This window comes from Dicentrarchus labrax, unplaced genomic scaffold, assembly GCF_905237075.1.
Source record: "Dicentrarchus labrax unplaced genomic scaffold, dlabrax2021, whole genome shotgun sequence".
Taxonomy (NCBI): Eukaryota; Metazoa; Chordata; class Actinopteri; family Moronidae; genus Dicentrarchus; species Dicentrarchus labrax.
The window spans coordinates 20,208,333-20,221,295 of NW_026136711.1; the positions used below are offsets into that span (position 1 = coordinate 20,208,333).

The window sequence follows — 12,963 nt, forward strand, 5'->3', positions numbered from 1 at the left end:
GGCGTCTGTCAACAAAGCACGCGCTCCCACCAGAGCGACGAAGGTAGCCGCAGTGGCTGCTGGGATAGCAGGCGGTGGAGGTCAGAGGAACTCCAAAATGTCGGTTGCTGGTTTCGCGTCCTTGAGCCGTTGCAGTGTTCTGACATTCCGCTCGCCCGCAGGACCGGTGGTACGTTGAAAGGCGTTACAGCCGTTACAGCCGTTACAACCGTTACAACCGTTAATGTCAGTTACAGCTGCTGTCGCCGTGCGCAGAGAAACGTTACCGCACAGACCGGTGCCTGTTGACAGCCGAGGGCTCCGTCTATGTTCTGGACTCCTGCTTATGTAGTTCAGAGATTAGCCACTAGCTAGTTAGCGCTCACTGTCAACTTTAGTTAGACTGACTAAAATATAAGTTTTTTTTTTAACGTATTGGTTTATAGTTTATGATTGATGTGTGTTTAGCTCCAGGCGATAAAAATACATGTAAACATCCAACGTAATGAGTGAAAGAAACTTGTAAACAATGATCAGCTAATTGTAGTATAATGTTGATAAAGTAGTCTTTTATATCTTTAATTATGAAATACAGTCGAAACAAACAATCAGACATTTAAATCTTGGCTAATCTTGTGTAATAGTAGAGTCTTGTACTGGAAATCATGTGACTGCAATGTTTATTTACATTATGAGTGATGGATATTGTCAATACATCCTGGTTTTTGTTTAGTTTAGATTGTGAGCACAGAAATTCATATTCGAGTGAATAATGTATCCCAGTCTGACAGACAAGGGAACAAAAGAAACAAAGAAAGATTGAAAGAAATGTTATTATTCTTAAATGTCAATTCATCATCGAACTGTACAGACATACTTTTTATAGACAAAGTGTCTCTGTTTAGTGCCAAACTAATCCTGTCTCTCCTCCCGTTGTCCCTGCTGTCAGGCGGTGCGGTATGCCCAGGCGGCAGCGGCTCCAGCAGCACAGCCCAGAATAAAGAAGTTCCAGGTGTACAGATGGGACCCAGACACTCCCGGGGACAAACCCCGCATGCAGACCTACGACATCGACCTTAATACGTAGGTGTTACAGCTCTTCCCTCTGCCATGAGGAAGCCCAGTGTGTGCTGTAGTGCGTCAGTCTGTGTCCTCACTCATTAGCTACTTAAACACACAACAAGGTGTCCTGAAATCCAGAAATGATGGGTGAGGTGGAAGCTGAATCCTTTATTTTGTATTATTGCATTTATTCCACGGCCACTTATTTAATAAAAAAGGGAGGTTGAACTTAAAATGAATGGACACCTGGCACTCAGTCAGAAACAGTCATTATCTGTGGCCATTGAATATTGAGGTGATGAGGACTTTAACAGGTTAAGCATTAACATTCAAGTCCAATCTCTGCTTATCTTGTATGTGTATACTGGAGAATATGACCCTTTTAATTGCCCTGCCATTAGCTGATCGTGCTCACTTGCACTGAAGGAGGCTTATTGCTTAGTGAAGTTCAAAGCAGTACCCAAGCACGTGTAAACAGAGGGCATTATTAACGAACTGAGAACAGCCTTCAAGTAGATTTAACTCGGGTGGATCTGACAGCCTGGCATACTTCATGTGATCCTCTAATCAGCTTGGAGAAACTCTCAACTCACTTCTGTCAACATGGCACCGCAGCCAAAAAGAGTCCACAACTCAGAAGTGCTCTATATGCCATAAAACCTGTCAGGAGTTTCTTTGGACAAGTCAAACCCCTTTTACACGTTCAGGTCTTGACCTTCTGGACTCACCATCTGGTTTCTTTGTCTTATAGCTGTGGCCCGATGGTTCTTGATGCCCTGATCAAGATCAAAAATGAGATGGACCCCACTCTGACCTTCCGCCGCTCCTGCAGAGAAGGTCAGTAATGTGGAGGCTGGAGTGTGTTACCAGAATAATTGTCAACTTCAGGCTTGTTTATTTAAGGGAAATTTGCTCTGTAGTTTTATTTCCTGTGATTTGTTTTTGTTTATGTCGACTACAGGTCAGTGCAGCGGCAAAATTACACTTTTACACAAATTTATTTACTCCAAAAATGATCTGTTATTACGCGACAGTAATACATTACTCATGTTGAGGCTTGTGCTATAAAAGTGTTTTTGTTAGGATTGTCTCAGAAATTGTATTAAAGGCTTTTATTTTTGTTTAAATGCAGGTATTTGTGGATCCTGTGCAATGAACATTAATGGAGGAAACACTCTTGCCTGTCTCAACAAGATTGACACCAACATCAGCAAGCCATCCAAGATTTACCCCCTGCCACACATGTATGTGGTGAAGGACTTGGTACCTGTGAGTAGATCTCCACCACAGCTCCTATTGAATCCAGCTGTCAACAGATGTTACCCCACTAGTCCCATCAGTTTCTATTTGTGTCAGACATGGATATATAATGAATGTGGTTTCCTCTGAGTTATGTTCTTTAGTCCAACATTACTCAATCAAATGGTTGAGATTGCTGCTTTGATTTTTAGACATAAAGTGGCTCTATGCCCCACAGTTTGAGAATCACAGAGTTAATCAGACACACAGGTGAAGTTGTGTTGGCACTGAAATCGAGTTTTCCTTTTCAATAAAGTTATTTTTACTCAGACTTTTGTATGCTGACTGGATTCTGTTTGCAGGACATGAGTAACTTCTACGCCCAGTACAAGTCTATCGAACCCTACCTGAAGAAGAAGGATGAGTCAAAGGAGGGGAAGGAGCAGTACCTGCAGTCTGTGCAGGACCGACAGAAACTGGTACGCCACAGATTTTTCTTTTGGTAAAACACTGAAGTATTTTTGTGCTCAGAGGCACATTAAAATAAAAAACCTCTCTTGATTTCCTCCTGTAGGACGGGCTGTATGAATGTATCCTGTGCGCCTGCTGCAGTACGAGCTGCCCCAGTTACTGGTGGAACGGAGACAAATACCTCGGCCCTGCGGTGCTGATGCAGGTGTGTGTCTGAGCTCAGAACATTTAGGCTTAAAAAAAACACATAACCACACAGATGAAGAGTTAATGGGTTTATATCCTGTCGTCTCTCAGGCGTATCGATGGATGATTGACTCACGAGACGAGTTCACAGAGGAGCGTCTGGCCAAGCTACAGGATCCGTTCTCCCTCTACCGCTGCCACACGATCATGAACTGCACCAAGACCTGCCCCAAGGTAACCTGTCAGCACACACCTGCAGCCACACACAACACCACATTATGTTTGAGGGCTTCTTTCTCTCCGTTCTTTAAAGGTTTCAAAATAATTCTCACTGCTCTTTCCTCGTCTATGTCCTCTTCCTCTTAGGGTCTGAACCCAGGAAAAGCGATAGCTGAGATCAAGAAGATGATGGCCACGTACAAGGAGAAGAAGGCCGCTGCAGTCTGACACCTGTTTTCCTCTTGTACAACGTTTCCCTCCATGATTTAATGATATATTGATTCAAAAATGCTTATTGAGGTCTGAAGGGCCAGTACACCTGTCAGCTCCACCACCACCACCACCACCACAACACTCTGCAGACTGCAAAGTCATCTGTAATAGAAATATGTGTGTGTGTGTGTGTGTGTGTGGTTGGAGGACTCGGTGTTACACAAAACGCACATGTACAGTATGAATGAGGGAGAGAGAATGAGTGTGTGTCTTACATGTATCATAACAGAGGTATTTATCTCCAACTCTACTGTGTGTATGTTTGTGCATGTAGGAGACTTGATGCTGCATATTGAAGTTAAAAAATGAGGCGTTTTATTTTGTGTAAACATTTTTATAGCTTGTTGCTTATCAAGTTAGCAGCTGCTTCACAGACATACAGTGTATATGTTCCCTCAGATCTTCCAACATACCAACCGCAGTCTTTTTTTGATGGACAATAAATAGTTGAAATGCCTGCAGCTGTTTTCATTGGTTATCATTTGCCATCACCAGTGTTGATCATACAGCTCCTGTAAGGAAACATCCACAGTGTTTGACAGTTGGCGTCCTCTAGATGTCACTGTTGTGCAGAGACTGAGCTGTAAGTGAGTTCAACCAGAAGCAGTGTTACTGAGTTTACTTCAGGACTCACAAAGGCAGATATCAGTGTTTCTGTAGCACCTGTGTAATTTAAAAAGAGCTCTTCACAAATAGTGAAGCTCATATTGAGATATGGTGTTGTTGATTCATGCATTATATTATAAAGTGTTGCCAGTTGTAGTATTTTGACTCCAATGCAACGATCTGCAGTTTTAGGTAAACAGCAGGAGAAATATTTCAGATATAGAAGATGATCAGTGACATCCTGATCATATTTATCCTGTTAAGTGTATAAATGTTTGACCGACTGGAGTTCAGGTGTGTTTGTACTGCTGTGTCCTGTCAGATCAAGTTTCAGTTTTATATTTATTTGCTGGTAAAAATCAAACAAATTACAAAAACAACTGGTAATTAAGGTGAGCAGAAGAGGGTTAAAGCCTCACAGACAAGGAATCTGATCTTTTCAGTTCTGATTCAGGTCTCTTTTATATGTGGTCCACATCAGATACGGGTCTGATTATTTGCAGTGTGACCTCAGTGTGAACAGAATTAAAGTGACTTTTATGTCACTCTGGCTCAATATTTGCTTCATGCAGGTCACTTCAGGACTGTGACCTGTTCTCACTGGAATCAGATACAGGCTACATTTAAATAATAATGTGAACGGCCAAACAAAACAATCAAATTTGAGAAATAAATCAGAATTGACTTGCAGTGTGAACAAAGCCAAAGGGCTTATATATCACTTCAACCTAAATAATTCAAAACAGCCATTTGTGTTTGTGTATATGTGTGTATGTTATGGCATAAAAATAAAAAAAAAAAAAAAAAAATTATAAAATGGAAGAAATTACTGAAAAAGGGAGTTTAAATATATTTTGTCACCAGAAAATGTTTGTTTGCAGAATTAATAAAACACTAAAACATAAATCATTAATGGATTATAAAAAGGATCTTGGTTACAGAGAGATGCCACCTAAAAAATAAATAAAACAACAAACAAAAGTTACATTTAATCAATGACATAAAACCAAATGATAATAACTATGAAACACATTCACGTAACCGAGAAAAGAAATACCCAACACTTAAATTAAACACAAGATACTGTACAGACATATGTGAACTGCTGTTTACAGAGAAACCCGCAGAATACAAGACTCATTAAATAAACTTTAATCAGAGTTTATTAAAGAAGAAGATTGTGTTGCAATATGATGAAACTTGACAGAAAATAGTGTTTTAAGTCTTAAAGGATGTAGATGGTTTCCATGTCTGTATATGTATGAATGACTGAATTTAACAGAGAAAATCTATTAAATGTTAAAGATACTAAATAAAGCTGTTACCTCCTAATTCAAATGGTGACATGTTAGTATTCATGTAGGTCAACTTACGGCGGTAGATTCAAGTATTCAAGTAGTTTACTTCAGTAAAAGTAACAATACATAGTATTATAAAAGTATTAGCATTAAAATGTACTATTAAATTAAAAGTACTCACAATGCAGAGCTGGTACTGTCATAGTTATTGTTGATGTATTCATATTTATTTTAATATTTATTTCTTTAATGTTGTAGTTATTGTACAATACAATACTACTAGTAGGCCTATAGTATTGCAATGTTCTTTTGGTTGTTTTTAATCTATTTTATATATTATTATTATTTTATTATGTATTATAATATATTATAGCCTATATGTTTTTTCCTCTGAAATGTAGTAAAGTAATAAAGTAGAAGCATAAAGTTACATAAAAGGGAAATACTCCAATAAAGTACCTCACACGTGTTAGCCTACTGGAGTAAAAGTAGTTACTGCTCACTGTCACTTGGTCACCGAGCAACGACGAGACTCGACCACCAACCACCGACCAATATCTGGTGAACTCATCGATACTTGTGATCAGACGGGTCGGTGCTGGGACCGGGGGCTGGAGGCTGCTGGGACTGGACGGGGAGGAGACTAGAGATGCGGGGTGGTACAATGTGGCGCTGCGAGGTCCTCCTGCACTCAGAGGGACGCATGAGAGCCGAGGACAGCCGGAGCAAGACAGAAAGTTTTAAAGGTAAGAAACTCGGGGAAAAGTTTTTATGTTTTACATCCTTTTTACTTTTTGTTTTACCTCACCTACTTTCTTTGGTCTTGTGTGCACATGTGGGCTCAGATATTCAACTTTGAAGGTTTAATTGCATTTGTGCTGAAAGCTATGGAGGAAAAAACCCAGGAGGTGGTTGTGCACAGACTGCATGCAGCCCTGTCCGCTGTTGGAGGACATTAAAGCGTTTATCAGGATGCTTAATGTAGACCGAATAGTTGAGGATAATTTGCGTGTATGTTAATGGCTGTTGAGAGCTGACATGTGGTCCTGTGTTTTCACTGGAGAGAAGGAGGAGGAGGAGGGACTTCACAGCACAGCCTGCAGTAATGGCACTACAATGGAGAGCGGGTGCCAAGAGGGAAAACGAGAACACACACACACACACACACACACACACACACACACACACACACAATCTGTTGCTTCCAGAGGATGGGGGTCGATGAGGGCACAGGGAGAGATGATTTTAAATTCTTATTTATTTATTTGTCATAGCTGAATGAGGACAAAAGGCGTAAAATAGATAGATGACAGCAGTGCATCTCCTGTTTCCTCAGAAACTCTTACTCATGAGTGTGTGTGTGTGTGTGTGTGTGTGTGTGTGTGTGTGTGTGTTTGTATGTGTGTGTGTGTGTGTAGATGGGGTCTCTAGCTGGGAAGGGAAGGACTCAATTGGGGAGAGGGGGGCTAATCGCTCCCAGATGTGTGCTGTGAAAACATATGGTTTCCGATAGCCACTGTGATGCACAAGAAGAATGTGTGTGTGTGTGTGCGCGTGTGTGTGTGTGTGTTATGCTGTTACACACAGACACACACATTCACAGTTATATTGATACACATGCAGAACTTGTGCAAACAGTGTTTCAATCACATGTTTTGCATCCAGTGTGGCCTCACACAGACCGTCCACAGTGAGCAGAGATAGACAGTAATGAAGCACAAATACTTTGTTACTGTACTTAAGTAGTTTTTTTCAGGTATCTGTACTTGAGAACAACTTTTTACTTTTACCCCCTTCATTTTTACACAAATATCTTTACTTGTATTTTTAAAACAGGCTCATTGCTTTAGTTTGAATGCATTTGAGTGGAATTATATTATTATTATTATCATCATCATCATCATCATCATTATTATTATTATTATTATTATTATTGCTGCACGCCCTCTCAACATCAAATCAGCAAATAATGCACAACAGACGTAACACGACGACACAGACAAGAGAGGGAGACTCGACCCTGTTTGAAGTTTCCTTTTGCTTTGCACAGAAACAGCCGGTAGAAACCAAGAGAGTACTTTTTACATGAGTAGAAAAGTTGAATCACTATTTCTAGTCTTCTTTTATATGTGTACTTCTACTTGAGTAAAGAATGTACTTTTGCTACCTCTGGTAAGAAAAAAAAGTCCAAATGAACTGCTCCATGTTGTGTGTATAAAATAGCCTACAGTGCTGCAGCGGAGGAGGAGCATTCATACTTTCCACAAAGTGGAAAAGTAGTTTAGTCAGTGTTACAGGAACTTAATGGATTTTACTGTATGTAACACTTTCACACTGTGACGTCCAGGATTTCATTGACAGCTTAACAAAAAAGTAATAATCAGGTTAACTAGTCGGTGATGCTGTCAATGTTCGTGTTTTTGTTTTTCTGTCCACATGTCATTTTCACTCAACCTGAGAGGCTCTTTTACTTGGTGGAGTGAAGAAGAAAGAAAAAGGGGGCAGAGAGGAGGGGGGGTTTGAGGAAATGACCAGTGAGGGCGACAGAAGGGAAATGAAGGATGTGGAGACAGACGGAGAGAGAGTGGGAGGGAGGGATGGAGAAAACTCAGAGAGAGGGGTGGGGTTGAGGGGTCCTCTGTTTCTTTTCCTGGAATGCAGCCCCGAGACTGTCGGCTGGAAGGAAAGCGAGGAAAAGTAGGAAAACAGAGAGATTGTTCTTCAGAAGACAGACGCTCCACATTCTTGCTGTCAGAGTTTTCTCCCCCTTCCTTTTCTTGCCCTGGCTGTTTGGGGCCAGTGGAGGGAGAGGGGAGGGTGAGGGGAGAACAGTGGGGGGTTGGAAAGGTGACGGAGGGCAGGGGGAAAGAGAGGAGAAGAGAGTTCAGGAGACCAAAGGAATATCCAGCACTGAGCACATTATTCCCTCTCATGTTGCTCTGTTTTGATTGTTAATACTCTCTCTCACTATCTCCCCCTCCAGTGTTCAAGTCTACCTCCCAGAGTGACCATGAGAGTCCTCCTACTCATCTGCATGCCAGGTATCTGCACCACGTTCCTCTCCGAGTCCACTGAAGCCCCTGAACACTTTCTCTGTAACCTTCATCAATAAATGTGCAGAAATCAAAGTCAAAGAAATAGTTAGGTGTCTTTGGGAAAAGCGTCACTTCGCTTTCTTGCTGAGAATTAGATGAGAAGATTGATCCCACTCTCATGTCAGTGCAATAAATATAAAGCTACAGCCAGCAGCCAGTTAGCATAGCTTAGCATAAAGACTGGAAACAGTAGGAAACAGCTAGCCTGGCTCTGCCCAGCACAGTAACTTCCTCTAGTCTTGTCACCAAATTATTGTTGCCAGGCAACCAGTGGTGACTCCAGGATGATTTTGTTACCTTGTTAGCGAGGGTTAGCTCGATATTGTGACTGACATTATTGAGTCGGTCCACTGACGTTTTAGGCTCTTCTACACATAAGCTGCTGTTACATTTTAGCATTTTTCCATCATCACAGAGCCAGAAACAGTTTTCACTGTTCAAAGTTACATGTTACAGTTGAATTAAAGTGAGATGTCTGTATGTAGATTAAATAGCAAATTTGTTCTCTCTTACAAAGGAAAAGCAATAAAACACACTTATTGCTCAATGCAACTCAGTTTCCTGACTTTTCTCTGCTGTGCTCTTGTTACAACATTTACCGTTTACAGTTATCCTAATTATTATTCCTGGTGGCCACAGTAGTCGTTGTTCAGCAAAAGTCATATAGTCTTGGTTTAACAACAACTGTAAGCTAAAATAGGATTTAATTACTGACTTGTAGTTATTTATTTCTCTTGTAAAAATGTGTTCCACATAAGGCTGATTGATACTTGTGTATACTTAATATCTTTGGTGATCTATAAGTCACATTAGACTGATTGATGAACTATATGTAAGGAAACAACCGGATGAAGACATGACAGACGAAAAAGTCAAATAAAGCACAAAGTGTTGAACGGTTTAATACCAATGTTTTTCTATCAAAGTGGCTTCATGTAACTTTTGCTAACTGTCGCAGAATAATGGTAAATGCTGTAAAGTAGTGTAACAATAGCACGTAAGGTCAGTAACACATTAACATTACCTAACAATAGCCACCGTAACCAGTCATACCAGACCACATAAAAACTCCTTGTTCGCTACATAGTCTCACTTTAAAGCTCGCACTGGTTGGCATATTGCTGCGTGTGCATCTTCAAAGTGGTGTATGTGCAATGTTAGCTTTAACAATATGAATTTAAGAATCAAAAGCAGAATTCAGATTTTAAAAAACACCTAAAAAAAAACTAGTGTATGATAAAGATACTCAGTTTCAGTATTCAGAGCACTTGTAATTACTGACTTCCCCCCTGCATTTCACTCCTCACCCCATCTTTGTGATTACTTTATTGTTCTGAAATGTCAACAGTTCTGCTGCTCGCCCAGGCCCAGTACCAGGAACCGTTTCCATTTTTGGGTGAGTTCATTAAGAGAATATTGGCCCTGATTGTTCCAGCTCAGCATCGGTTTATATCAGAGCTCTCCACATCTGTTCCCAATTTCTGGTTGTCCTCTGATGTGTCACCTAGCCTCGAGGAGTTCTCTCTCCTCCTCCGATTGTTGTTTACCTCCCGCATAGCAACTGTTGTCACTGTGTAAACAGCACTTTTAACATTCTGCATGTTATTATTTGTAAACATCTTGCATATGAAGTCATACATTACACCCTTGCAAAACTGCTTATTTTGTGCAGTTTTGGCATGCAGGTAGTTGATTTTTTATGGTGCAAGACTTTGTGTGTGTGTGTGTGTTTGTGTGTGTGTGTGTGTGTGTGTGTGTGTGTGTGTTTGGGGAGTAACGGGCTGTTATTGGTTTCACAATGTTGATCTCACGAAACATTTTTCTCTCCTGCTTATTTTACGGCTTTACAGAGGACTATGGGCCGGATTATTTTCCAGGTAAAGCATTTTCAGGTTCACAGAAATGATCCTCGATGCTGCTTTCATATTTAAACGTCAGTGTGTTTTATAAAACCGATCCCTCTTTTTTCTTGTCCAGACCCTGAATCTCTTCCTGGCACCTACCAGCAGCAGGTTCGGCTCGAGCCAGTGGTCCGTCCAGAAAAATCAGGTATACCTGCTGAACTCTCCTCCTGTGTGAGTCGTGCTATTAAATAGTAGTTTGTACTGTGTCTAGAACTCATTTGTACATCTGTTTTCCATGTGGATATCAGAGTCCGAATTGGAGACGGAGCCCACAGAACCTGGCCCTCTTGGTAAGAACACTTTGGAGACAGGAGGACAGATAATGAGTTGTTTAGTTTGAGTGGAGAAATTATTTTGCTGTGTGTTTGAGTCCAGATTGCAGAGAGGAGCAGTATCCCTGCACCAGACTCTACTCTGTTCACAAGCCATGCAAGCAGTGCCTGAACAGCCTCTGCTTCTACAGGTACGTACCGTAGGACCTGCAATGACTTTTAAATGAGCAGTTCACCCCCACAGTCAGTGAAAACACAGTCATTATTTCTTTTGTTAGTCGAAACCTATCTGAAATCTGTAGGACAAACAAACTCTGAGTCACTTGCTGTAACTCCATCTCAGCCTTTCCCTAAAGTATTGAAACTCAACATCTCCAAAGAGCACAAATTATCTATCAAATGTTTTCCAAACAGCTTGTGAGTGAGAGTTCAAACTGAGAGCTCAAACGTCAGCATTTAACTAAATGTTTGGCATCATTTATGAACGTACAATGCATCAGTTGTGGTCTGTTCTAGGGCAAACAAACAAGGTTAATACACGAGTACATATGGGATGTTGGTAAACTACAATACATTTATGTGAGTGCTGAACTCTTTAGCTACAGCAGGATGGAGATCTTATGTAGTGTAGATGTAAAGGATTGTTTAGGAAAAGGCTAAATCGCTGTTGGTTACCAACATTATGTTCCATTTATCAATACTTCCCAACTTATCTTTCTGTTGCTCTCAGCACCAAGTCTATTGGTTCCTACTGAAGGTGTAAATCTTAAAATAACAGTATAACCAATATATAGTTTTAGTATTTAAAAACGTTCTCCTAAAACACCTGGACACTGGTTTTTATCAAATGTTACTCAAACAGGAGTAAATAGTGCATTTGTTGGGGACTATTTTTAGCTGCGGATTAATACACGTTTGGTGCTGGTGAGTATTGTTCTGTGTTTATTGTAATAAAGGAACATCTCAGTCAGTGCAACAGTATGACTCGCTAATGTGTTTTTAACAGTTTTTGGACAATAATGGAAGTATATGGCACAGGAATAAGATATTTTGTGCTTTGGATACACAGATAATATTTGTTGATCACTTCATTTTTGGTTTTGATCTTTTTATTGAACAGAAAAATACAGAATATTGAATATATATATTGTATATTAACTTTAAGTTCTGACTGTTTGCATGTTTTCTGGGTGAACTACCCCTTTAACTGGCACCTCAGTGTTTCACTTGTGACCTCTACATGTGTTTTTTGTTAAGTTTGCGACGTGTGTACGTCATCAACAAGGAGGTTTGCGTGAGGACTGTGTGTGCGCATGAAGAGCTGCTGAGAGGTGGGTTCACTGCACTCTGTCATTTGTGTTGTTTTGTGTGTTTGTATATTGAGACTTGTTACTTGAACTCCTCTGCGTCTGTGTTTAGCGGACTTGTGTCGCGATCAGTTCTCCCGCTGTGGCGTGGCAGCGCTGAGTGGCCAGTGTTCATCACTAGGAGGAAGCTGCGGGAAGAGCTGTGGCGGCTGCTGATTGAGCACAGAGATCAGGGACGCTACCTGCCCAGATACTGCCGCTTGTCCTACCACTCATCCACTTCCTCCTACTTTGTCCTCCTCCTTCCCCCCAGTTTCTCCTCACTTTGCCTTTTTGACTCCTCCTGTACAACTCATTACTCCTGTGCCAAAAGTACTTCATTTTAAGTTTTTTTTTTTTGCTCTGTTTATCTTTGTTTTCTCACATGTATGTCCGCCCAGTAGATGCTGTGTGTCTGGATAAATATACTCAAAAAGAACATTGATGATTGTACAAATCACTGGTGCTATAAAATCATCACACTGGTGCTATAAAAACTAAAAGAGATGCACATAAAACAGCAGAACATCTTTTTTCTATTATTTTTTTGCATATCAAAGTCAAAGTCAATATTGTACCGTATTAATCTCATGCTTTGTGTTTGTTGATATGTTACTGTACTTGTGTTGAAAAGCAGTCATTGTCGTGATGATCGACTCATCAATGGTGGCCACTGTGCACTGACATCAGACAAAACTAATCAATATCCAGCCGCCAAACAGTCTCATTGCTGAGGATCATGAGATGTGTGAAGAAACAGGTGGTGTGTGACCTCAGTTTTTGTACTACTGCCACCTGGATCTGTGCTTAGCAACCAAACAGCAAGCTTATATAAATATATTCCAGTGGCAACAAGTGCTTTAAAAAGGCATCTCACAAACGGCCTCTGTACTACTGCTTTGTAAAACTGTCACTATAAAGACTGAGAAAAAAATAAACTTTTTTTTTACTACAGCTGTTCAGCGTGTGATTGAGTCAAACATGAGTCATCGCTGTAATGTAATCCGAGGCCG

The 12,963-nt window shown here is 40.6% G+C and overlaps 2 protein-coding genes across 2 annotated transcripts; both read left to right on the forward strand.

The window, feature by feature from the left end:
* Positions 1-21: 21 nt before the first annotated feature.
* On the forward strand, positions 22-3,886 carry sdhb (succinate dehydrogenase complex, subunit B, iron sulfur (Ip)). Its single transcript, XM_051416456.1, has 8 exons — positions 22-169; positions 929-1,062; positions 1,793-1,878; positions 2,174-2,310; positions 2,643-2,759; positions 2,855-2,956; positions 3,049-3,171; positions 3,304-3,886. The coding sequence occupies exons 1-8, from the start codon at positions 98-100 to the stop codon at positions 3,382-3,384; spliced, it is 852 nt and encodes a 283-aa protein (XP_051272416.1). The 5' UTR covers positions 22-97; the 3' UTR covers positions 3,385-3,886.
* A 2,036-nt stretch (positions 3,887-5,922) lies between these two features.
* Positions 5,923-12,904, forward strand: mfap2 (microfibril associated protein 2). Its single transcript, XM_051416476.1, has 9 exons — positions 5,923-6,079; positions 8,317-8,374; positions 9,777-9,824; positions 10,279-10,305; positions 10,406-10,477; positions 10,581-10,622; positions 10,708-10,795; positions 11,862-11,935; positions 12,024-12,904. Exons 2-9 carry the CDS (start codon positions 8,344-8,346, stop codon positions 12,125-12,127), a joined length of 486 nt encoding a protein of 161 aa, XP_051272436.1. The 5' UTR covers positions 5,923-6,079; positions 8,317-8,343; the 3' UTR covers positions 12,128-12,904.
* The last annotated feature ends 59 nt before the right edge of the window (positions 12,905-12,963 follow it).

What these genes read in the sequence shown, in the direction of transcription:
- sdhb (XM_051416456.1), top strand. Translation starts at nt 98, where the DNA reads ATGTCGGTTGCTGGTTTCGCGTCCTTGAGCCGTTGCAGTGTTCTGACA. An exon ending in TGGTGAAGGACTTGGTACCT is followed by an intron (nt 2,311 to 2,642) that starts GTGAGTAGATCT and finishes TTCTGTTTGCAG; the next exon opens with GACATGAGTAACTTCTACGC. An exon ending in GCACCAAGACCTGCCCCAAG is followed by an intron (nt 3,172 to 3,303) that starts GTAACCTGTCAG and finishes TCTTCCTCTTAG; the next exon opens with GGTCTGAACCCAGGAAAAGC.
- mfap2 (XM_051416476.1), top strand. Translation starts at nt 8,344, where the DNA reads ATGAGAGTCCTCCTACTCATCTGCATGCCAG. An exon ending in CCTACTCATCTGCATGCCAG is followed by an intron (nt 8,375 to 9,776) that starts GTATCTGCACCA and finishes AAATGTCAACAG; the next exon opens with TTCTGCTGCTCGCCCAGGCC. An exon ending in AACAGCCTCTGCTTCTACAG is followed by an intron (nt 10,796 to 11,861) that starts GTACGTACCGTA and finishes TTTTTTGTTAAG; the next exon opens with TTTGCGACGTGTGTACGTCA.